Raw genomic sequence first — 23,512 nt, forward strand, 5'->3', positions numbered from 1 at the left:
GGCAGGCGGACTCTCAACTACTGCGCCACCAGAGAAGCCCAGACCACATTCTTAATCATAAGTGTCTATTCATATATAACCTAAATAAATTAAAATTAGTGATTATAAGTCAGTTATCAGAAATACATATAAAGCTGTATTGGATTTAACTGGACTATATGTAACATTAGAGAATTACAAGTAGTTCTGTTTTGCTAATATTTTTCTAGGTATTAGGGGGAAACAAAAATTCTAAGTGTTGATATATAAACTAATATTTACTTGTCTTTTCTCTAAGTATTGTTTCATATTTGTTTTATTTATTTAATTGTATATCTCTTTAGATATATGTAAGGATGTAGACGAGAGGTAAAAATTGAAATAAATAATCTTACTTGAGAGAAGTAGAAAGTTGATACTTGTTTTTAGTTCTCTCTCTCTTTCTTCCAGTGGAGAGTTAGGGAGGTGGGAAGCGTGCGGAAGGAAGGAGAAATTCAGTTCTTTTCCCAGGTTGAGTACGTTACTGGATGAATTGAATTGTTTGGTGTCATGCCCCAGCCCTTGCCATTGTGGGCAATAGCTGACAAATTAGCCAGCTTTCAGGGAAAGTTAAAACAGCTGCTTCTCGAATTTATCTTTCTTTATGCCTCACAGAATTACCCCACCATTAATAGCCATGCCGGTCACTAAGTGAATTAAATCAAGTTAATTATTGCTCATGCTGTTGAAGCAAATCTTGGAACCTTTATAAATTAAAAGAGAAATCATTGTAAAGGCTTTTGCTTTGCTTCCAGTGTTTGGCTGAAATGTCCACCCCAGGCAAAATTTAAAATGAGACCTTCTCTTTTAGAATCTCTGTCCCCGGTTTCTTCCCCTCACTGCCCTGTCATTGCCTCCAGGCTTCCCAGAGAACTGCCCTCCATCAACTTCACCACAGAAAACTTTGAGCAGAACTGACTTTTTTTGTAAACTGTGTCAGATAACTCAGGATACATGGTTCTATTCCATGGCAGCCCAACCTGAGAGAAGAGAGGAATTTCAGAAATACATCCTTGGTGACATCTCACCAAAGTAAAAACTAGCATAATAGGTTACTTTCCGGGGCTGGCTGCATTTTAATAAAGTAACTCCCAGGAAAGTTAAAAGGATGGGAAATGTTTTAGGTGTGATTCAGAGCTTTTTCTTTATCATCACTCAAATTATATCTCCTATGTGTGTAAAACTTCACTCTGGGCCTCATTTGCCTTTTTAAACAGTGCTGTGTCTCTCACAGTCCCTAGTCTTTCTGACTTTATAATTTATAATCTGGAAAGGCAGTTGTTTTATTTCTTTATACAGATATTGATTTCACAGTCTTGTAAGATTACTGTGTTACTCGGCTTGGGCTACCATAACAAAATGCCATAAACTAGGCGGCTTAAACAGCAGATATTTATTTCTCACAGTTCTGAAGGCTGGGAAATCCAAGGTCAAAGTGCAGGCCGACTTGGTCTTTGGTGAAAATTCTCTTCTTGGCTTGCAGGTGGCTATCTTCCTGTGATATCTGCACAGGGCAGAGAGAGTGAGAGCGAGTGCCCTGGTCTCTTCTTAGAAAGGCACTAATCCTATCATGAGGATCTCACTCTCCAAACCTCTCCTAAAGCTAATTACCTCCTAAAGGCCTCACCTCCTAATACCATCACCCTGGGAGGTTTAGGGTTTCAACCCATGCATTTTGGGAGGACACAGATATTCACTCCATAACAATTACCCTCTAACTTCTATGATTCTTTGGTAACACTGAGCTTTTGAAAAAATGGTGAAATCACTGGCAGTGAGTGAATCCCACCTTACTCCAGGCATATAACTCTACTCTTGCCCTCCCTGTGTACTGTTCCATGTGTAGATTTCACCCTGCATAAATCTCTTCATGGGGAAAAGACCAATAAATAAAAGTCCCTTCAGTGAGCATGAGTGAGCAAAATGAAAGCTAGAGAATATTAAAATCTCTTACCCTAGCAGGGAAGCCATCATTGCAATTTATCTGCTGATTGCATATATTTTTCCTCCTTTTTTTGCCTTGGCTTATCTCATATTACTGTGTCATTCGTTCAAAACCATTAGTAGGGCATATTTACTCTCTGAATTAGGTTTTCATTTGCGATTGTCTAGCATGATGTAAAAGAACATGAAGCTAGTTCTCTGTGGTGCCTTTGTGTCAATAGAGAATAAATTCTGTTCATCAAACACCTTGATGGAAGGGTGGAAAACACAGAATATGATTTTGTTAAGTAAGATTATCTGACAGAAAATTGTCTTAATGAATATAAAATTTTTCTTTCTTAGGAGGCTACATATAATAATTATATGAGACCATATACTAAACATATGAAAATATTCAAGGTAACAAAGATGTCTGCAGTGTGATTTGCACTTCCTCAGATAGGACTTTTTTCACAGCATACAACCTGTGTAACCATATGCAGTGGCCCTTCTGCTGTTACAAAGTGCCCACTCTTCCTACCTGATAAAGAAACATCCTTCCCTTGCGTGGTTAACTGAGGGATTGGAACTGTCCTTTCCTATAGTCTTAAGCAACTTCTTTGTTTATAAGGAAGCAGAGAGCAGAAAACTCAATAAGTTAGTTCTTTATAACATTTTTCTGTAGTAGAATGTGCAGATTTTATTCACTGGGATCTACAAATTCTTGAGACATAAGATTGCCAGGCTAGCTGGACAGAGGAAGAACTAGGTACTAGAAACTCTGTACCACAGATATGGAGACATAGCTATTCATTCTAAAATCAGAACAGCCACTGGGATATTGATTATTCTGTATAGATCAAAATCAGAGTAAGTGATAAACAATTATTAAATGTTATATTCTTTAATTTAGTCCACATAACAATCATAATCCTATCAGCTAAGTTGTTGTCTGCCTTTTAAAAATTTTACTTAATTTTAAAAATCATCCTACCAGTTAGGTCATTATCTTTTTTATTTTTTAATACCCTCCTCCTAACGACCCTAACAACAACAGTGACCTGACAGGTGAAGGACCCGTGGCCACTCAGGCAGAGAGAAAATGGACTTTTTCTCTGAATCTCAGTCGTTTCGTAGATTTCCAACCTCCTTAGTAAACACCTGCCCACCTCCTGGGTAGAGTTGATCTAGAATAAAAGTAGACTACTGCCCAGTGTTTTCTCAGGAGTCTTTGGGCCCAGGAATCATGAAGTCATCGTTAACAAATTGTTGCCATTAATTATGTAAAGAGAAGGGATGACTTACAGAAGATGAATTGAAAATAATATATAATAACAAGAATGACTACTCTGAAAAATTGAGTCACTATTTACAAGTAATTGGGGGATAGAAAATAATTAAGTTATAAAGGTATACATTGGAAAGAAATATTTTTAGGCCTAAACATTTGCAAAAGAGGCAGAAATATGTCTCTTAAAATTTTGACTTGGTGTAAAAAAATATTTATGGAAAAAACAGAAGAGATTCTTGAAATAAGCAGGAATTAAGGTAAGCCTTAAAGGCTCTGTAACATTGAAAATAAATGGAAATAAAGTGGTAGGCAATTCTGGAAAATAAGAACGGGATAATATATAGGAAGACACATATGTGTTGAGTGTTTTGTTTAGCGTAGCTAAGACAGTTGAAGTTGCACATGGTAGGTTCTATATGGGATAGACAATGTGGGAACATTAGAGCATGGTGGGTTTGGTTCTGTAGGAAATCCTTGAAAGAAAGTATGGATACCTCATTCACATTATGTTCATTCTCTAGGCCCCATTGAGTCCCATTAGAGAGATGTGCATTCTAGCACCGTGATTAGTTCAAAACCTTATTCAAAAAAACTTCAGTCACTCATTAAAGCCATAGTTTCTAATTTGTTTTGCCTCCTTTGCTAAGTCAGGTGTTAAACATTTCTCATAAGTCTTTTTTATTTTAGTTCTTATTTTTGATAATTAATCTACTTGGGAAACAGGTGGTATGAATGATAATCTTTCAAATACCTGAATTGTATGCTAATGCTTTTATTTTTTTATGCCCAATAGACAGAATGTGCAAATTTCATCCGGGTACTTCAACCCTATAACAAAACTCATGTTTATGTGTGTGGAACTGGAGCATTTCATCCAATATGTGGATATATTGATCTTGGAATCTACAAGGAGGTAAATATAATGAAATAGCACAAAAACAATTATAATAACTTGTTACCTAATGCCTATGACATAAAATAGTTAGACTTGAATATAAAAATTGAATCGTATTCTGTATGAACTGAATAAGAACTTATATTCCAAACCACTTTATGGATTGCCATTTTGATTGTACACTTTATCCATCTAATAAAAATTTCTTCTATTAAAAGCTTTTTTAGTGATATGATTAAAATAAATGGTATACAGTGTTGAAAGTGCTTGTTTTCTAGGCTCTATGTACAGCTTTATTTTCTCGAGTTGCCTTTATAACTAAATCTATTTAGTATGTTGCTGTTGGTAAAAATTTATTTCCCATAAGACCTCGCAACGGAATGATATCTTAGAAATAATTTAATTTTTCCCATCCAACAAATTTGACCTGTTACTTATGTTTACAATAGTAGACACTAAATACAGATAATTTTAATGATTTTCTTAAAATTGTATGGATAGTTGTTATCACACTGGACTTATTATTTCTGCCAGACCAAAGTGACATAGTGGAAGTGTGGGATGTATTAATTAGGAGTAGTGTATTCCAGCAATCAATGAGCATTTCAATAAATGAGAAACATGCAGATTACAATAATTTAATCAACAACTAACACGTTAGAGTACTTTCTTTGTGTCATGGACTGTGCCAGGCACTTTACATGGATTGTTTTTGTAATTTCACAACACTGTTAATGAAGTTGGTACCTTAATAACTTCCAGTTTGCAAGTTAGTAAAAACTGAGTCTCAGTAGAATGAAATAACATGCCTAAGTCACCCAACTAATAAATGGTCTAGCAAGGAGTTGAACCAAAGTAGTCTATCGCTAGAGCAAGCATGCCCAACTGAGCTTTAGAATATGTACTCTAAATCATTCCTTTGTGTGGGTTGATGGGTTACACTGTCATCCTTATGTTTATGTATATACTTCTTGTGAATAACCACACATATTTGCAGGGTAATTGGCTGCGTGTTTGAAAGTAAAGTCTGGGCTCATAGTACAGGTTTCTTTACACTGATTTAACTGATTCAAGCAGAGATCAAACCCACAACTGTGGCTGGATAAATTTTTCTCTCTAACCAACTTGTCTAACCAGCCCAGACTCAATGGTTTGAAAGTAAAGCAACCCTGATAGTTAAACCTCTGAACCACTAGGAGACTTGGCAACTTGAATCCATCATACTTTGTTGCCAGTGTAATGTTCTCTTGCCTAGCTTTGATGAAGGGTAATATATAACAGTGGCTTATAGCATAGGCTGCAATTACATGAGATAGCCCCACATCTTGGATGTGTTTTGAGGCCTGGGGCTAAAGGCCAAACTCACAACCTGCTGAGGGATGCAAATAGTGTTCATTAACTCCTAAAAGTCACAAATGCTGAAAGGGAATATAGAAGGAGCTAATTACTTAGCTTGAGACTGTCAAAAAGCCCAGGGGCAGTCAGATTTACAAGTTCTGTGAATAACAGAATTACGAGTGAACAGGGATATTGAGCCTTGTGAGTTTTCCACTAGTCAGGAGTACAGGTAATTGTATGGCAGCCCTGCTTGAAGATCGTTCTCTTCTAAAATGGATTATTAGTCCCAGGATTCACTGTCCATTCAGAGGGAAGGCACTTCCATCTTCAAATAGATAAGATTGCTTCTCAGGTGGCTGGGAACAGGGAAGAGCAACAGATAACAGGGATGGAGGAGAGAAGTGTGCGAAGCCCTCTTCCTGGGGACCACTGTTTTGTGTGCCTGAGGCAACGGGAAGAAAGAGGAAACAGCTAAAATAAATCCCAGATTTCTATCTTTGGCAGTGATTTGGAGAGGGGTGTTATTTATTGAGATGAGAAGAGTAACAGATTTGTGGGGGAAATCGTGAGTTAGTTTTGTACATTCCGCATTTGAGAAATGTTCCGTAGGTCATACCAAGTGGGCGGTTGGATCCGGATTTCAGGATAGAAGTCAGGGCTGTTGACAACAACTAAGAGCTAAACATGAGGAGCCAGAGTTTGAATTATGGCTCGGATCATTTACCATGGCTCCACAGTCTTCTGCATAAACTCTCTAAGCTTCTGTTTATTCAGCAAAATGATGACAATAATAATAGTAACTCAGGGTTATTTTAAGAATAAAATGAGAAAATGATTGTGCATAGGCTTTGGTATAGCCCTTGCTCTATTCCAGTCACTTAATTCGCAGCTGTATTAGGCAACAAGAACACAGAAAGGCAGAGACAAGTATTTCAAAAGTATATATATAAACTTTATTTCAGAATAGTGTCTGCAGTCTCTATCTATCTATCTATTTATCTACCTATGTATCTACTCTGCAATACTGGGGGTGCCTGATAGTTGTTTAATAATTAGATTGGAAGTGTGTTCTTTCCTCTGGAATCTCTCTTCTGCTGCAAATCTCATATTTAAATATTAATAGTATTAATAATATTAATAATAATTTTTCCTAATGTGATAGTTAAACATTTCCTATTCTTATCTTCTTATGTCTTTACTTCAACAGTATTTCTCTGTGTGCAGTTTAGACAGGTACTTTTTTGCATGATTAATTAGGCTTAAGGAATTTAATGGGGAAAATCTTATAAAATTGAAGTTGTCTCAAAAAAAGTGTCATGTCATTCAGTTTATCTCAGGAAGTCCATTTAATCAGCCATTATTTTTTTACATCATTTTCCTGTTGGTATCCTTGACTCTGGCTCAAGGAAACTTGCTTTCCTGCTGTCTCCTTTCTCCAGGAGATTATAAGGGAGACCTTGTCCTTAGCCTCCTCAAATACCAATTCTATGGGCTTATCTTGAGAATTTAATGAAATGCTGCGTTTTGACAACAGAAGTCTGTACAATTATAAGGGTTTATCTAGGACTTTGTATTAACTATGACATTCTCCCAGATGTTTTCTTGGTTTTTCTTTTTTAGCTTTTCACTATAATCTTCTGGCACACCAGGATTCAGTTTACTTTTTCCCTTTACAACGTCCCATTATAGGCTTTAGAGTCAACAGTTCTGTTTGACCTGTGGCGAATAATGTGCCCTTAATATTTAAACATTCTTAAGAGCCGTGATCTGTAGGTGTTTTTTCCTGACATATCTCTAGCCCCATCCACAGTTGGGAAACATGCCCTAAATGTGTTCTCACTGGACTTTTTTCATGCCTAGGCGCCACTATCACAACTTGTCATTAGCTGAACTGTTCTAACTAAACACACTTGGGCTTGATCATGTTACATGGTCATGGTGAGTCTATACATTAATTTCAACACATTTCTAAATCCATGAGTTTGAAATCCTGAGACTAGATTAGTTAAGAACATGAACTTGGGAGACAGCCCTGAGTTCAAGCTCCTGCTTTGCCTCTTATTCACTGTGTGATGCTGAACGAGATACTTACCCCCTTTTATGCTCAATATTCCTCTTGTAAAGCTGGAATTAAAGTAGCTACCTCTTTAGGTTAGTGGTGAAGATTCAATGAGACAGTGTACCTCAAGTTCCTGGCCCATGGTTAGTATGTATTAGTTGTTAAGTACCATTACTCTTAGTATTAAAGTGTATTTACTTAAAACTATAAAATGGCAAATGTTAATCATGCTATTTAAATTGGTATTACTAGTTTTTAATAAGGCGGTAATTACTGTTGATCCTGTTAATAAGAAAAAGATCTGAAATGACACATCATACAATAATAATAATCCAAATATTTCCTCTATCCCTTTTGCTTCTTTACTTGCTTTCTAGGTAAGTGGCACTGAATGATCCCTTTTAATTGCATGTGTGCTCTGATATAACTGTAGATATGCCATCTAGAGAGAATATCTGAAATGCTGAATTTCTCTAACTAGTACATTTGCAGCCTGAGTCATCAGTCTTTTGCTGGATGGCAGCGTTGTCATTGTTATGAAACACTCAAGCTCATGGGGCCATATTCATTATACATTCATATTTTTCTTGGAAAGTTCAACTTAAGATGTTTTTTTTCCCTGAATGTTAAAAGTCTGCCAATGCCATTCTGTCTGTGGCCACTATTATAAAAATAGATGTTTCAGCCAAAATAACTATGTGGCTTTAATGTGCATAGTGTTTTCGTAATAGTGAAAATACTACAACAGGATTTTTTTTGCCCACATGTATCAACAGCTCTGAAAATGAACTGCCTGCCTTACAACGCTTTTAAGTCACTAAAATTACAAAATATCACGAAGCTTAAGTAATTTGGTATAGTTGTAGATGCTTAGGTAGATAGACCATAATAGTTATGAAAGTATAATTATTATAGTAAATTTATTCCTTAGAGGAGGAACTTGGCTTATTAGGCTCAGTAAATTAGTTATTAGGCTTAAGAAATAGGAGTGTTTGATGGTGATTTCGATTATGATAGTGGTCCAGGCTAAATGAATCGATGAGGATATTGCTACTTCCGGCTGAAAAATTCATTCATCATTATCATCATTACTTTGGGCAAATGGAGACCAAAACATGGGAACTGAGTCTTGCCAGAAATAATATTTGTGGAAGAGTTAAGAAGCACAGCATGATATGCGTGCTATATGCTCAGTTTTTGTTGAATTAATGAATTAGAATTTCGTTCTTATCTCCTACGTTCTTGCTGATTCGGATATTTTTTAAAAAAATCTCACTTGTGTTAATATTTCTCATAACAGGAAGTTATGTTCAAACTAGACACACATCATTTGGAGTCTGGCAGACTGAAATGTCCTTTTGATCCTCTGCATCCTTTTGCTTCAGTAATGACAGGTAAGATCCGTGATGGATAGTTGTAGCTTTTAGGTGTTTTTCTAAAAAGGTGTGTGTAGGTTCAACCACATTTTCTCAATGAGTAAAAGATTATTTTGCATTAATTGTCCACTGGCTGTTTGGTTGTAGCTTTTTAGTGTCATGTCTCTCTATACTTAGCTCCTTATCCATAAAGTGAGGCTCCAGTAATCCCTAACGTCAGCACAGTTACATTTTAAATGAACTTCAGGTTGAATTCTTTTCAATACAAATGACACACACGCAATTGTGCTATAATTCTACACGTAGCTGTCCCAGATTTTCTTATATTTAGCGATGCCCCATTTGGTTCACTATGGCAGTTAAATTGAGCAATTCCTTGAACATAATATGTTACAAAATATGTTGAAGATGTGAGTGGGAGGATTAATAATAAGACGTAAGTGGATAAATGAATAAAACAAATAAATCAAACTGTAGAATGCAGATAAAAGAATGGTATAACACCTCTCACCCCAGTTTCACCATAACCTGATTACATTAATGGCAATGTGAGATTTTTGCTGGCACATTCAGTCTTCTCTTGCTTTGTATACATCTTAAATTCTCTTATGGGAGGACCGTCCTGTTTAAAGAAGGCAGTGCTGTGTGGTCTGAAGTCTTTTCTGAGGAATGTCGGCATGACCTCTGAATTTCAACCATTATAAGGACTCCTTTTGTCTTGGTTTGGTTCATGACTTCAGTCTCTTTTTATTTAACTTGTCCATCAGATGTTTGAATAGACTATCAGAGTGATGCCCCATGACATTTTAATTTTCACTTAGCAAGAACTAATGCTCTTCCTTTGAAGTGAAAGTGTGTGTGTTTTTTGAAAATTATGTGACTGATGTTCAGTCATTATCCTCAGAAAATGAGATTGATGATTTGTGATTCTGATCTGTCAAGTGGGGTTGACACACCCTTAATAAAAAACAATAGATTGTAGGTGTTGGTGACCCCTCGTAGGAACCCCTGAGTAATTTAAATACAAAGAAGACAGTTTTAAAGCCTGGATACACAGATCCAACTTTTATGTTGAAATACACCATTTTTTCTGGCAAAATGTTTGAATATTTGTAGTTTTATGTTTCAAATTGATGGTGTGTTTCCTTTATTCTTACCAAACTTTTTTCATAATGTCTTTATTGATGTTGTTATTGTTATTCTTCTACTTTTTAAAACTTGCTCCACAATGAAATACTGCCTTCCACTATATAGACTTAAGAGATGGAATCAGTACCATGTCTACATTTACTTTACATAACTGGATTTCTCTCCTTTTTTGGGGGGGGGGTTTCTCTCTTTTATATGTATGTGTGTGTGTTTCCCCCTTTTGAAAGTCGACTATTGTCATGAGTATTTAGGTTGGTTGTCTCAGATAGTTCAGGAAAAGTCTTATTTCAGTGGATGTAATCGGAGGATTTTGAAAGTATCTGAATCACTTATGCAAAGGCAGAATTTTCAAGATATGTTTCTGAGGAAAATTGAACTTTAGTGATAAAACAGTGTCTGTAGTTGTTCTTCTATTTAGGCATTTAAAAAATCTAAATGCTCTGTAGAGATTAGCTGTTTTTTAAATTTTAGTCTATTAAGTGTAACCCCAAGTAGTTGAATATAAAGATTTCTTGAAACAGAGGCTTAGCTCTCAAAGGGGTAATGCATGCTATTGTAGGGACCGTATTCTTCCTGCCTCAGGCCGCTCTCCCACTACATGCTAACCAGCATTAGGGAACATGGACCACCATTCCCCTCTTTTCCAACCCCCATCCTTTTCTCCCCCCTCCTCTCCCTTCTATCCTTTCTTCCTCTCCTCCCCCCCATCTTCCTCTCCTCCCCTTTCCCTTCTTCCTCATTTCTTTCCTCCCTCCTCCCCCTTCTCCACCTCTTTCTACCTCTCTCACCTCCTTTCTCCTCTTCTCTCTCTCTCCTTCTGTCTCTGGTAAACATGGATATTCACTTTACATAAATAACAGGACAGAGAAGTTTGGTATGCAGTAATGGCAACATCTTTCCTTTTTCAGAAATGCCTGTTTATCAGAACTATTAGAGGCATGATTAGCTACAAGGAATGCAACATGTTATAATTACAAAGTATGACTTCAGTGCTGAAAGCTCCCTTTCAGCAGAGGTTAGGCAAAGAAAAGTTGTGGTCACTGAGGTTGTGTCGGTTAAGTAAATACTAATTACACAATTCATTCCTCATTATGGCGTTTACTTTCTAAATATTTTTTTTGTGTTATTACAAAGAGAGACTCCTAATTATGATATGTCCTTGAATTATTTGTGGGGAGAAGGGAAAGAAGAGGAACTTATTCATAACAGAAGCTAAATGCATGTGCAATTAATTCGGAAGACATTGGCCTTTTTTATATTCAAGTAGTAGTTAGCATCAGCTTACCAAAGTTCACTGAGTTATCTTTTCTTCAACTAAGCAGATTTTTCAGAATCTGAAGGGGAAATTTATGAAACAATATATTTCTGATGCTAAGCAATAGACATCATTGGTTTCATGCTGTGAAATTAGTCTATTGTCAGTAGTGTCTGCTGGCGAACTCTTAGAAGTCCTGAGTATTCGTTTCTCCCTTGTAGATGAGTACCTCTACTCTGGAACAGCTTCTGATTTCCTTGGCAAGGATACTGCATTCACGCGGTCCCTTGGGCCTACTCACGACCACCATTACATCAGAACTGATATTTCGGAGCACCACTGGCTCAATGGTTAGTGATTTTCACACTTTTGATCGTTTTGCCTTTGCTTTTGGGTAGATAAGAAACTCATGATTATTCATTCAGATGTGTTTTGGAAGTGATTTAGCTCAACATATAAAATACATTTGAAATAGTTCCTCAGTGCGTTAGACAAATCTCCAGAACTTACTGTGTATATAATAATAATAGTTGACATTTATTGTGTGTGTGTGCTATTGTCCTTGACATTGTTCCATGTGCTACTTGATTTTTTAAAATATTCACAATGATGTAATATGAGAGATGTGTTATTATTATTATGTGCTTTTTTTTTTTTTTTTTTTTTTGCTGTACGCGTGCCTCTCACTGTTGTGGCCTCTCCTGTTGCGGAGCACAGGCTCCGGACATGCAGGCTCAGCGGCCATGGGTCACGGGCCCAGCCGCTCTGCGGCATGTGGGATCTTCTCCGACCGGGGCACGAACCCGTGTCCCCTGCATCGGCAGGCGGACTCTCAACCACTGCGCCACCAGGGAAGCCCTGTGCTTTTTAAAGATGAATAAACTGAGGTAGAGAGAAGTGGAGTAATTTGGTCAAGGTCTTACAACTTGTCAGTTGCAGAGCTGGGGTTCAAGTTGGCAATCTTTCTCCTGCTATCTGTTTTTTAATGACTAAGCCAAATACTGTCTGTGAGCCTAATAGAAAGGGGTTATTGTAATGCTAACTTCTTTTATTTAAAAAATAATGTCTATTTTGGTTAAAACATGTCCCTCCAAAAATTTAAGCATATTGATATTGACATGAGTTTGTCTGATTACTTTTGTGTTTAGCGGTCATACAGTATTCCGAATTTTCAACAACAACAAAAAGACTTCCTAAATGAATTTATTTAATGGAAGGAATAGTGAAAGGCTTTTTTTTTCTTTTGCCCCACTGCCTTACAACAGGTCAGGTTTTATCATGATTTTTTAAAGTTTTCTGATGAACATAGGAATTTATTTCACCGCATGGCACACAGCATTTCTCATTCCCACTATAAATATTGGGTTTTAGTGGAGGAGGCCTGGTTAGAGATTTCCTAGGGGCTATCTCTGTATCTCTCAGTATCATTCAAGCAGTGACAACATAAACAAAAGGGAAAAACACTTCTAAAACATTTCTTTAGTCAAAACCTCCAGATCCATTTGTTTACACAACAGTGTGATCTCTGTTGACCAAAAGAGAACCCTATTAACACAGTAAACAAATTTAGAATATCCCCAACTAAGTGATTACTGTTCACTTCTTAACACTTGTGCAAGGCAGGCTGATCTTGTGAATATTGTGAAGGTTTCGTGGGAATTACTTGGTTTGAGAGTGACTCCATAGATTTTACCAGTAGAAAAGCTTAGTTATCTGTTTAGGTAACAAGATATTATGGATTTATTTTATTTTTTTAAAGAGTTTGCTGTTTTGAATAATGTTCACTCTTCTTTCTTAATTAATTTATTTATTTTGGCTGCGTTGGGTCTTCGTTGCTGTGCGCGGGCATCCTCTCGTTGCGGTGCGCGGGCTTCTCACTGTGGTGGCTTCTCTTGCCGCAAAGCATGGGCTCTAGGTGCACGAACTGCAGTAGTTGTGGCTCACGGGCTCTAGAGTGCAGGCTCAGTAGTTGTGGCGCACGGGCTTAGTTGCTCCGCGGCATGTGGGATCTTCCTGGACCAGCGCTCGAACCTGTGTCCCCTGCGTTGGCAGGCAGATTTTTAGCCACTGTGCCACCAGGGAAGTCCTGATATTATGGCTTTAAAATGAAGTATAGATTGCATTTCCCAGGCTTGGGATGGCAAACATCATCATGTTGCCACTCATTTAAGAGATTAGTCTATTTTTTCCTTACCTGTGACATGTCCAAAAGAAGTCAACAGTATTGCTAAAACAGTAAATGCGGGAAATATTTATTCAACTATTATTTGCCTAACATGCTGTTCTTAGTGCTGTGTGAAGAGAATTACAAAGTAAGAAACCTTTGCGCTGGTTTAGCATTCTCTTAATAAACAACTTTTAAGGGCCTGTGGCATACTGAATGCTCTTCTGTCCACTGGGCCTGCTGAGATTATAGGAGAGGGTCACTGACCTCATGGATGATAAATGCCTGCAGTATAGGAGGAGAGTGGGTGATGGAGCCAGAAAGCTGTAAATATTTTCCTGAAACTACTGTGAAGTTATCTATTATTTAATTCTTTATTTTTATTTTATTGAGGTATAATTGATTTACAGTGTTGTGTTAATTTCTGCTGTATAGCAAAATGACTCAGTTATTTTATATATATATATATATATATATATATATTCTTTTTCATATTCTTTTCCATTACACTTTATCACAGGATATCGAATGTAGTTTCCCGTGCTATACAGTAGGACCTTGTCATTTATCCATCCTATATATACTAGTTTGCATCTGCTGATCCCAAACTCCCAGTCCTTTTCTCCCCTATCTCTCCTCCGTCTTGGCAACCAGGGGTCTGTTCTCTATGTCTTGGAGTCTATTTCTGTTTCATGGATATGTTCATTTGTGTCATACTTTAGATTCTACACATAAGTGATATCATGTGGTATGTGTCTTTCTCTTTCTGACTTACTTCGCTTAGTATGATAATCTCTATGGTCCATCCACCTTGCTGCATATGACATTATTTCATTCTTTTTTATGGCTAATATTCCATTGTATATATTTACCATGTCTTCTTTAGCCATTCATCTGTTAATGTATTTAATTCTTTTTTGTGTGTCTTTTTTTTGTAAGGGATAATTGACATATAACATTGTATTAGTTTCAGGTGTACAACATGATTTGATACTTGTATATATTGCAAAATGGTCACCACAGTAAGTCTAGTTAACTTCCATCACCACATATAGTCATAGAATTCTTTTCTTGTGATGAGAGCTTTTAAGATCTACTCTCTTAGCAACTTTCAAATATTCAATACACCGTTATTAATTATAGTCACCATGATGGACATTACATCCCCAGGACTTATTTATTTTGTAACTTGAAATTTGTACCTTTTGGACCCCCTTCACCAATTCCCTAATTTTAACCAGAAAATTAGATCTTTGTTGTTTATAGAGGTAACTGATAATAGCAGGAAGGGAAAACTAAAGGAGAAGGAGGACAGAGAGAGAAGGGGCCATTGCACCAAAAACAGGAAAATGAGGGTGGGAACAAAGGTAGTGGCAGTGGAGGTGGACATGAGAATATACAGCAACAAGTTATGGAAAGAGAAGATATCTGTTTGGGAATAGAAGAGTCCCAGGATATGAGGAAAAATTCAAGAGAAGATTTTGGGTACTGGGAAAACTTTGCAATGAAAGAAGTCAGTAGAAAGGAAGAAACTGAAGGAGGGAGGCAGGATATACAGTAGAAGTCTCAGTGGATTGAATGCAGGCAAATGATTAAGAATTAGGAGACCTATTATTTATGGTTGTAGGACATTTAAGGCAGATTGCTTAGTGGTTAATAACCAGAGGGACCATATAACCTGGTCTGCCCTGGACATTTCCAGTTTACCTTTGCTGTTCTTTAACTCTCTGAAGTGTCCCAATTTAGACAAAAATTACAGCTCTTTTTTGTGGAACTTAATTACCTAAGTTTAAATCCTGACTCTCACTTATTTGTGACCTTGGTCAAACCTTTCTGTGCATTTAAATTCTTTGTCTAAAAACTTGGCATAATAATAGTATCTGTTCCCAGGGTGTTACAAGAATTAAATCTTATAGGGGAGTTGATGGAAGGCAATTGTAAAAGCAATTCAGTGTCAATATTATCATCACCATCATTATTGTTATTCCTGAAGGTGAGAGAGGTAGCACGGTGGGACTAAAGCTCCGGATGCTCTGATTCTCTGACATCTACTTAGCATTTTTAAGTACAGACCACCTTTTCCTTCTCTCTCTCTCCATTTCATAATTCTGTGAGCTCATCCATTCTAATAGTTTTCTGTGTTCTTGTTTCCTAAAGCTGTATTTCCAACCTTTTCCTGTAACTAAGTGACCTTAAAAATATTTATTTCTATGTCTTACATTGTCATCTCAGATTAAACAAAAGGAACTAGTTGCTTAATATGGGAGTAAAGATATCTAAGCCTTGGCCTTGATTGTACTACTAAAGTGCTTTGAGATTTATACAAGTTGTCTAGTGATCTTTTGCTTTAGTTTCTTCAAATAGATATATAAATATAGATATATAAAAGACTAATTGGATCTAAAAGCCTGTGAGTCTAACTCAAAATTATCTTGTTTCCCCTTTCTAACCTGCCCTTCAATACCTGTTTCCTGATTTTTATCTATCTTAAGTTTCTTAACTTCATCCACTCAGTTACCTTGAAGTTATCTTTAATTTCTTCCTCTCCTTTATCTCCCTTTAATCTGTCACGAAGAGCCTTTATTTTCTTCAGAATATCTGTTGACCTTGTTCTTTCTATGGCCACCATCTTTCTTTAGGTCTCCATCACCTTGTCTCTGGTTTACTGCTACAATTTTATTGTTTGTTAACTCATTTCCCTATGTCTGGTCTCTTCTGCTTCAAATTTATTTTATATAGCATCCTTCCTAGTCACTGTATTAGGCACTTTTAAAGTATTATCTTATTTAGTGGTATAATTTTGAGAGAATTACTATTTCCACTTAATAGTTGGGGATAGATTAGAAGTCAGACAAATAGTCTGTGGTTAAACAGTTATTGGAAGTGAGATTGAAACTCAGGTATGTCTCTCTAGCTCTACACACTTTATTCTTCTCATTGTATGATATAATCCATCAACCTAAATCCTGTTAATGTGATTACCCATCCTCTGCTCTTGCAGCCTCACTACAAATAGGGTCCACATCACGATACCATTTTGGGCAACAGCAAACTGAGGATGTGGGTCTGCATATGGAGACCGCGGCAGACAGAGAAAGTGTGGTTAGGCAATCAATGTGGAAGACCTAGCCAGTCAGCTGTAGTCATTATTGCAAACATTTGCTGAGGGATGGGCTGGCCAGAATCAGAATAGCATGATGCTTCAGGAGGCCCAGTCAGTCAGGAGCTTCTTGGTCCATGGAAACTAGGGCAAAGCAAAGGAGAAATAATAGAAACTACATGAGATTGTTATGAGGAAGTACCCAACATGCTAAGGGAAACGATTGGCTTTTGGGGGGAGCATTTCTCTTCTCCATTCTGAGAAGTGGCCATTCCAGATATAGTCAGCCTAGGGTCCAAAGATAGAGGTCAAATAGGTCATCTGGCTAGTGTCAGGAATGTGGGGAGACAAAAAGCAGTGATTGCTAAAGGAACTGTGGTGATTTGGGGAATATTAGACATTATCTTATTCAACCTTACATTCCACAAATTGAGACTCAGTATGAAGGGACATGTTCAGGTCTCCTAACTGCCAGACCCATCCTTCCATTACAATACCAAACTTCTGATGAGAGTATCATATCATGTCTCCTGCATCTGGGAGCTTGGCTGCCATTTTAGTGGTAGTTATGGGGGTAAAGGCTCTGTTTCTTCCTTAAACTGGACCTGACACAGCACAGTAGCTGATGCAGGCTACTTGCTCTAAAGCTGCACTGTCCAATGTGGTAGACACTAGCCACATGTGGCTATTTAAATTTAAATTAAGAAAAATGAAATAAACTTAAAATTTGGTTTCTTAGTCACACTAATTATATTTCAAGTGCTCAAAAGCCACATGGTCTAGAGGCTATTGGACAGCACAGATATAAAACATTTCCATCTTCACAGAAATTTCTATTGGACAGCACTGGTCTGAAGTGTACTTTTTATTAATTATGTACAATAGCATAATCACACAGTATAATACATATCACAGTGCAATCCACAATCACATAACGCAACAGATGTAAATTTTCTTTACTGTACCATGTAGATGTGAAGCTCACTCCTGGATTTTGTACAGTTATTGCCAGGTTGAAACAACTGACAGATACTTGATATTTCAAATAATGGGGTCAATGTCTAATTAATTTCTCCTATACATATTACTCCATCATTGTATTATTTATTTCTGGTTAGACAGTTTGAGAATTTTTTTCTGTTAAATTTTGCTTTCTGTACTTTGATTTTTAGTTAAAACCCCTACTTTTACATGTCTGTAATAAACTCTTGTAAACAGATATGTTTAGATTGAGTGGAATACAAAAATTAAATTAAATTTGCAATTGAGTATTTAACTCTTAAGATGCAGGTTTTAATAATTAACCTTTTAAAAAATATGATTCTACGTGAATCATTTTTATCACTGAACTGCTTAGGCAGTTTAAAATCTTTGATGCTTGTGTGTATGCCCTATTTTGTTCTTTGCCCTGCCTGGATTTAACCAGTGAGATCAGCTAATCTCTTCAGTTACCAGTCCTAGGATCCTTGTCAGACTTTCTGTGGGACTTTGTCTAATCCAGTGCCAAAAGACATAGAAGTATGAATCTTGATTTCTTCTTTGAGAAATTAACCCACCTATTAAATACCTCACCAGGAGAGAGAAAAATTGCAAAGATGAAGTCTGATGGCAGTTTTAGATGAAGACTTAGATAGTTCCACACTTTTCTTTATCAGCTTAATCGTAGAACATAGCAGGAAATGGGAATACAGATACATGTCAGAGCGGTTACTCAAACACAGTTGAGCTTTTATGAGAATCTGGGGATAAAACTAAGAAGTATGACCATTTGGAAAATGAAAACAAGTAATGATGCCTCAGATGCATATGTTTTTGTTTTCTTTCCTGGAGTAGATGAGAACTTTTGTTTCAAATTTTCATTTCTAACATGTGGAGGCAGTTTTCATTTCAAGTTTCTCTTTGAGTACTGTTGTCTATAAATTCTTCTTCCACAGAGAAGGATAACATTTTTCAAAAGTGGTAGGAAAAAGATATTACAAGAAGAAATAAAGGAAAGTAAGGAACTCACTATGTATTAAGTCATGGTGTAGGTGTGCTCATCTGGGTGAAAGAGGTTCTTAAGCAGAAATGAAAGTGATGTGCATTTCAGGCCATGAGGATTTATGCCATTTTCATTTGGCAGTGTCTCCTGGTTTCATGCTAAAAGTTCATTTGTGAAAATGCACGATTTCAAACTCCATCCCTATTAAGCCGTGTGTTTCAAATGCCACAGGGGAAAAATGTGCTATAAATAAAGCCCAGGTGTCCCTTGGTATGATTTTAAATTACTTAATTCAACTATGCATGTCATATACTGATGAAATGATATCTATTTTTACACAAACTTGGCAGCAAGTCAAAAAGGAGTTTCTATCATAAAATACTAACATCAGTGTTCTAAGACACAGGACCACAGTTGAGTCTGGAAGAAAGAAAACTCTCTATTCTTGAAACAGGTATTTATTTTTAACTCAAAATTACTTATTATTTAAATCACAGAATAGAGTACTATGGGATACTCTTTTTTTCATAATTAGATTCCTTCACATAATAAATATTTGGCTTAAACACTTCTACCATTTAATTTTCTTACAGTACTCCAGAATAATTTCCTTATAGTACTTGAAAAAGAACCAACATTTAAAAAAGAGTCCAGTAAAACCAACAGTCACTGAATAAACACAAGAACATCTATGTTATGTATTAGTTGAAAGTGAACAGAAATATAACTTGGAAAAGCATTCTGTTTTGCCCCACTGATATTATGATGAAATTCCTGGAATGGGGACTGGTGTCATACTCTAACTTTTGACCATTTCAAATGGCAGTACCTGGCAACAACACCTGGATAATGTTTCACGTAGCCAAAGTGGGGCTGTTCTGTGTATTTCTACAACAGACTGTGTATTACCGTATTTATTTGTTTAACTTTTAGGCCGAGTACACTCTGCTGTGTTGTAGAGCTATGTTTCTCTTGTCGAACTCTGCAAATGAGAGACCACCAATCAGTTCACGGAACTGCTTCTCCTATCGGTGTGTCTGAGAAAACCTTTACAAGCAACTCTCCCTCACACTGGAATCCTTTTTACCTGTAATGATTTTCTGTTTCAAATAACTGAGATCTTATTTTCTCTCTGGGGAGAGAAGACTGCAAATTTTGTACCACTATGTTATTTTTAAAAGTATAAATTCAACTTAATCACGAAGTAGTTCTGATACTAAAATTACAAGGGTCATCGTGCTCCGTGGATAACTTCTACTTAGGTTATATTTAAGTGCTGTGATAAATTCTACTTGTGTCATCCCCATTTTAAGCTCATATATTTGTTAAGATAAAACAAGGCAATCATATTCCTGTAATTTCTGTATAGTTTCAGTTTTATCCCTTTTTTGTCCCACTCTAATTATGAAGAATTTATATTTATTATCAGTCTTCGCTCCTCCTGTCCATACACACATCTGCATTACTGACCTAGCGTTAATGAGTCTTGTCTATGTCCTTTTCCCGTATACGAAATGGTAATCTACGGCAGTGACTCTTAAACTCAGATTCTTGTAAGAATCACCTATAAGGTTTTATTTCTTTATTTTTATTTATGTATTTTAAAAATTCACATGCTAGTGCCACTGGAGACTTGCATCCAGGTCAATGGCATTGAATTCAGGCGTCTGTAAATTCAAAAAACGTGCTATAGATTATTATTAATGCCTGATTTGTGTCGGTGGGAACCCACAGTTGTCTTTTTCTCTACTCATTGTTGGCAATCTCCTTTCAAATCATTGGAAACATCAAGACTGGGCCTTCTTCTTAGCCATATCTTGGCCATATGTTAATATTTTCTTAATCCAGATTGTAATTGGTTTGAAGCGAAGAGTCCGTTCTTCTTCACTTTTGTATTCTTTATCCTAGCAGTTTTTCTTGTTGTAAGTGCCCTGAATATAGTAGTAATTAGATATATTCTTTGTTTTCATGAATTTGCTAAAATCCTAATGCTACATTTGTAGGAAATTTTATTTCCACAGAGAGTTTTTTTTTTTTTTAAGAAAACATGATATATTTAAGTCAAAAATTAGAAGTGTTAATTTGTGACTACAAAAGAATTTTAACCTTGCTCAGGGATTCAAAACTAAGTGATGTATAAACAATTTAAAAGAGGGGCTGGAGGGAAAAACAAAAACAAAAACAAAAAGCCTTGAGTGGAATTGTTAATGGACCTTGCTAGCCTTGAGTGGAATTGTTAATGGACCTTGCTAATTTAAGATTAATTAGAAAAGAAAGTTTTTTAAATCCTGTATGATTTTCTAAAATTTAATTTTTATGTAATTTAGGACCATATCAAAATGAGATTATTGAGGGCATAAAAATCCACTGGAGTTCTAAGTTCCAGAGAAATAACAGGGAAGTAATAAAGAACAAAAAGGAAAAAGATCATACACATATTTCCTGCCTCTCTTTTCCTCTTAAGGTTTCCCATTTAAGCAGAGAATAGACTGGATGAGAGACCCAGGGTTGACCCAGAGAGGCTGGGATGATAAAGACTGAACTACTCATCACTTGGAATCAAACATTAACTTTTCTCTATTGAAGAGTCTATTGTGAAGTCTTGTTTACTGGGCTACTGACCAACTGTTCTACATTTGCAGGGGAATAGTTGTCAGTACTCCTGGAGTATCCGGCAATCGGGGCCTTGGTCAAAACTCTAGAGAAGGCAATGTTAATTTTTTTTCACCTCCTACTTATTATATTTATTTATTTTGGGGGAAACTTTTCGTCTTCTCTTGTTTCCTGCTTCTGCTTCCTAAAGAGTGCTCTTTGCTTTCTTTCAGGCATCTTGTATTTTCTACTTAATTGAAGTCCTCCATTCCTCGATAACCACTCTTTGTCTTCTTTGCTTTAATCAAAATGATTGTTTCTGAACTAGTATCTCCCAATTACAAATCTGTTACCTGATTAACTCCCAGTTATATAAAACCAAGACTTAAAAGGTCCAGTACTTTTTAAACAAGGCATTAGTAACCCAAATTGACTTGTCATTGATGCAGTGCAAAGGAGTTAATTGTACTGCCATTATTTTTTCATTTGATTTGTATCGTGGACATCTTCCCATGACAGTACATTTAGAACTACTTCATTTTTAATAACTACATGTTATTGTAACAATTGTATGGATGTGCTCAATTTTCCATCATTCTCTTGTTTGTGGTCCTAATGATAATTATTATTATCATCCCAGACATCCTTTTAATAATGAATAACATTTATTAAACCCTTATTATGTGTCACGCACTACCAGATAGTAAGCGCATTACGTATATCAATTCACTTGATTATCATATCAGTTACCCTACTAGGTAGATGATATTGGTAGCCTCATATTAGGTATGAGAAAATTGAGGCATAGAGAAGATAAACAATTTGCCCAAAGTCACTTTTCCAGTAAGCGGCAGAAACAGGATATCAAGTTGGAAAGAGTGTCTTCAGAGCCAACACTGGACTTGACCCAAGCATTACTGGTTGTTTCAATTTTTTTTGGCAGTTACACAAAGTGCAACAAATAACATTATAATATATCAAAATTTGGGATATGTTTATAGTTTTTCCTAAGCTCTTCATAATGGACATTTTGGTTTAGAAGCAGTGATTGCAATCATAAAAAAGGAAAATATAAAATCATAGAATCTCCAGGTTTGAAAGAAGGACTTTTCTATGTAATTTAGTTGAATTGAAACAATTGTGAATCTCAGCCAGTCGTGTTCTCACCTGATGTCCAGAGTCCTAAAGAACTTGTTCAGGACCTCTTTGGGCTAATACATGTTCCTGCTTTGTGTCATGTTTACTTGTGTATATGTCTCATTTCCCACATTTCATTCATGTGTTTATTTCTAATTCTGCTGCTAATTGTTTTACATACAAAAGACACCAGTACTATTGTGGCTGAATTATTTCAGTATTTTAATGTATACCTTCTTTTCTTACAAACAGGAGCAAAATTTATTGGAACTTTCCCCATCCCAGACACCTATAATCCAGATGATGATAAAATATATTTCTTCTTTCGTGAATCATCTCAAGAAGGGAGTACTTCTGATAAGACCATCCTTTCTCGAGTTGGAAGAGTTTGTAAGGCAAGATATATTTATTCCACTTAAGGCATATGTGTATGTGTATGAATAATTAACCATGTAATGTTGAAGTTAATTCCATTATTCATAAATGGTAGAATACATTCATATTATCTTACATGTATAATTTTTGAGATCCAAAAGTAAAAAGAAAAAAGAAGGATGCAAAATTTTCCAATATTACAAATTATTTTTTCCAATCCCTGAGCTATTCCCCAGGTTTGAGTTAGATCTCTTGGGCAGCTTGCTCCTTTTATTGGTGGGCTATCCCTTTGCCAGTTATTACTATTCCCAGTAAGATCCCTGCATTGTCCTGATCCATGGAAGTTAAAATGTTTTGTACATTAAATAATTTTATTTTGAAATTGAAAGTAACTTAGCATACTCACTAGAGTTCCTTAAACACTAACAAAATCATATCCCATATTTTTATCAAAACACATCACATGTAAAATTATGTATCTTTACAGGAATCAAATAAGTTGAAAATGCAGTTATATAGTCTTATTATTAAAATACTTTCTAGAGCATTAACCTAGATTAGGTTCTGAGAGAAAAATGGGATAGGAAGGAAAGAAAACAATCCAAAAGGCAAAACATTTATCTTGAAGAACACTGAAATTTGCTTTTTAATATTGCCATTTTGTGTAAATTACAGGAAAACAACAACTCTATGAAACACTCCCATTTTGTGCCATCAAAGTTCTCATTTGAGTGAATACAAGCTTTATAGAATAAAAATGCTACTGGAATCATACTTTTCAGTATATTCTTTTGTTAGTTGGATTTATCTTCACTGAAATCACTTTTCTTAAATGGTCAGACACCTTCAGCATTAACTC

At 36.1% G+C, this 23,512-nt stretch overlaps 1 protein-coding gene across 1 annotated transcript in view; it reads left to right on the plus strand.

Annotated features, from left to right (window-relative positions):
* The window catches only part of SEMA3D (semaphorin 3D), a 139,064-nt gene that overhangs the window by 56,438 nt on the left and 59,114 nt on the right, over positions 1–23,512 (plus strand). Inside the window, exons 4-7 of the mRNA XM_022562636.2 lie at positions 4,026–4,145; positions 8,825–8,918; positions 11,526–11,654; positions 22,531–22,673. Of these exons, the coding sequence (XP_022418344.2) occupies positions 4,026–4,145; positions 8,825–8,918; positions 11,526–11,654; positions 22,531–22,673 (486 nt within the window). The remainder of the gene's footprint in view (positions 1–4,025; positions 4,146–8,824; positions 8,919–11,525; positions 11,655–22,530; positions 22,674–23,512) is intronic.

This window comes from Delphinapterus leucas, chromosome 9, assembly GCF_059928025.1.
Source record: "Delphinapterus leucas isolate spDelLeu-1000000601 "Yukka" chromosome 9, BTC_Dleu_Yukka2, whole genome shotgun sequence".
NCBI lineage: Eukaryota > Metazoa > Chordata > Mammalia > Artiodactyla > Monodontidae > Delphinapterus > Delphinapterus leucas.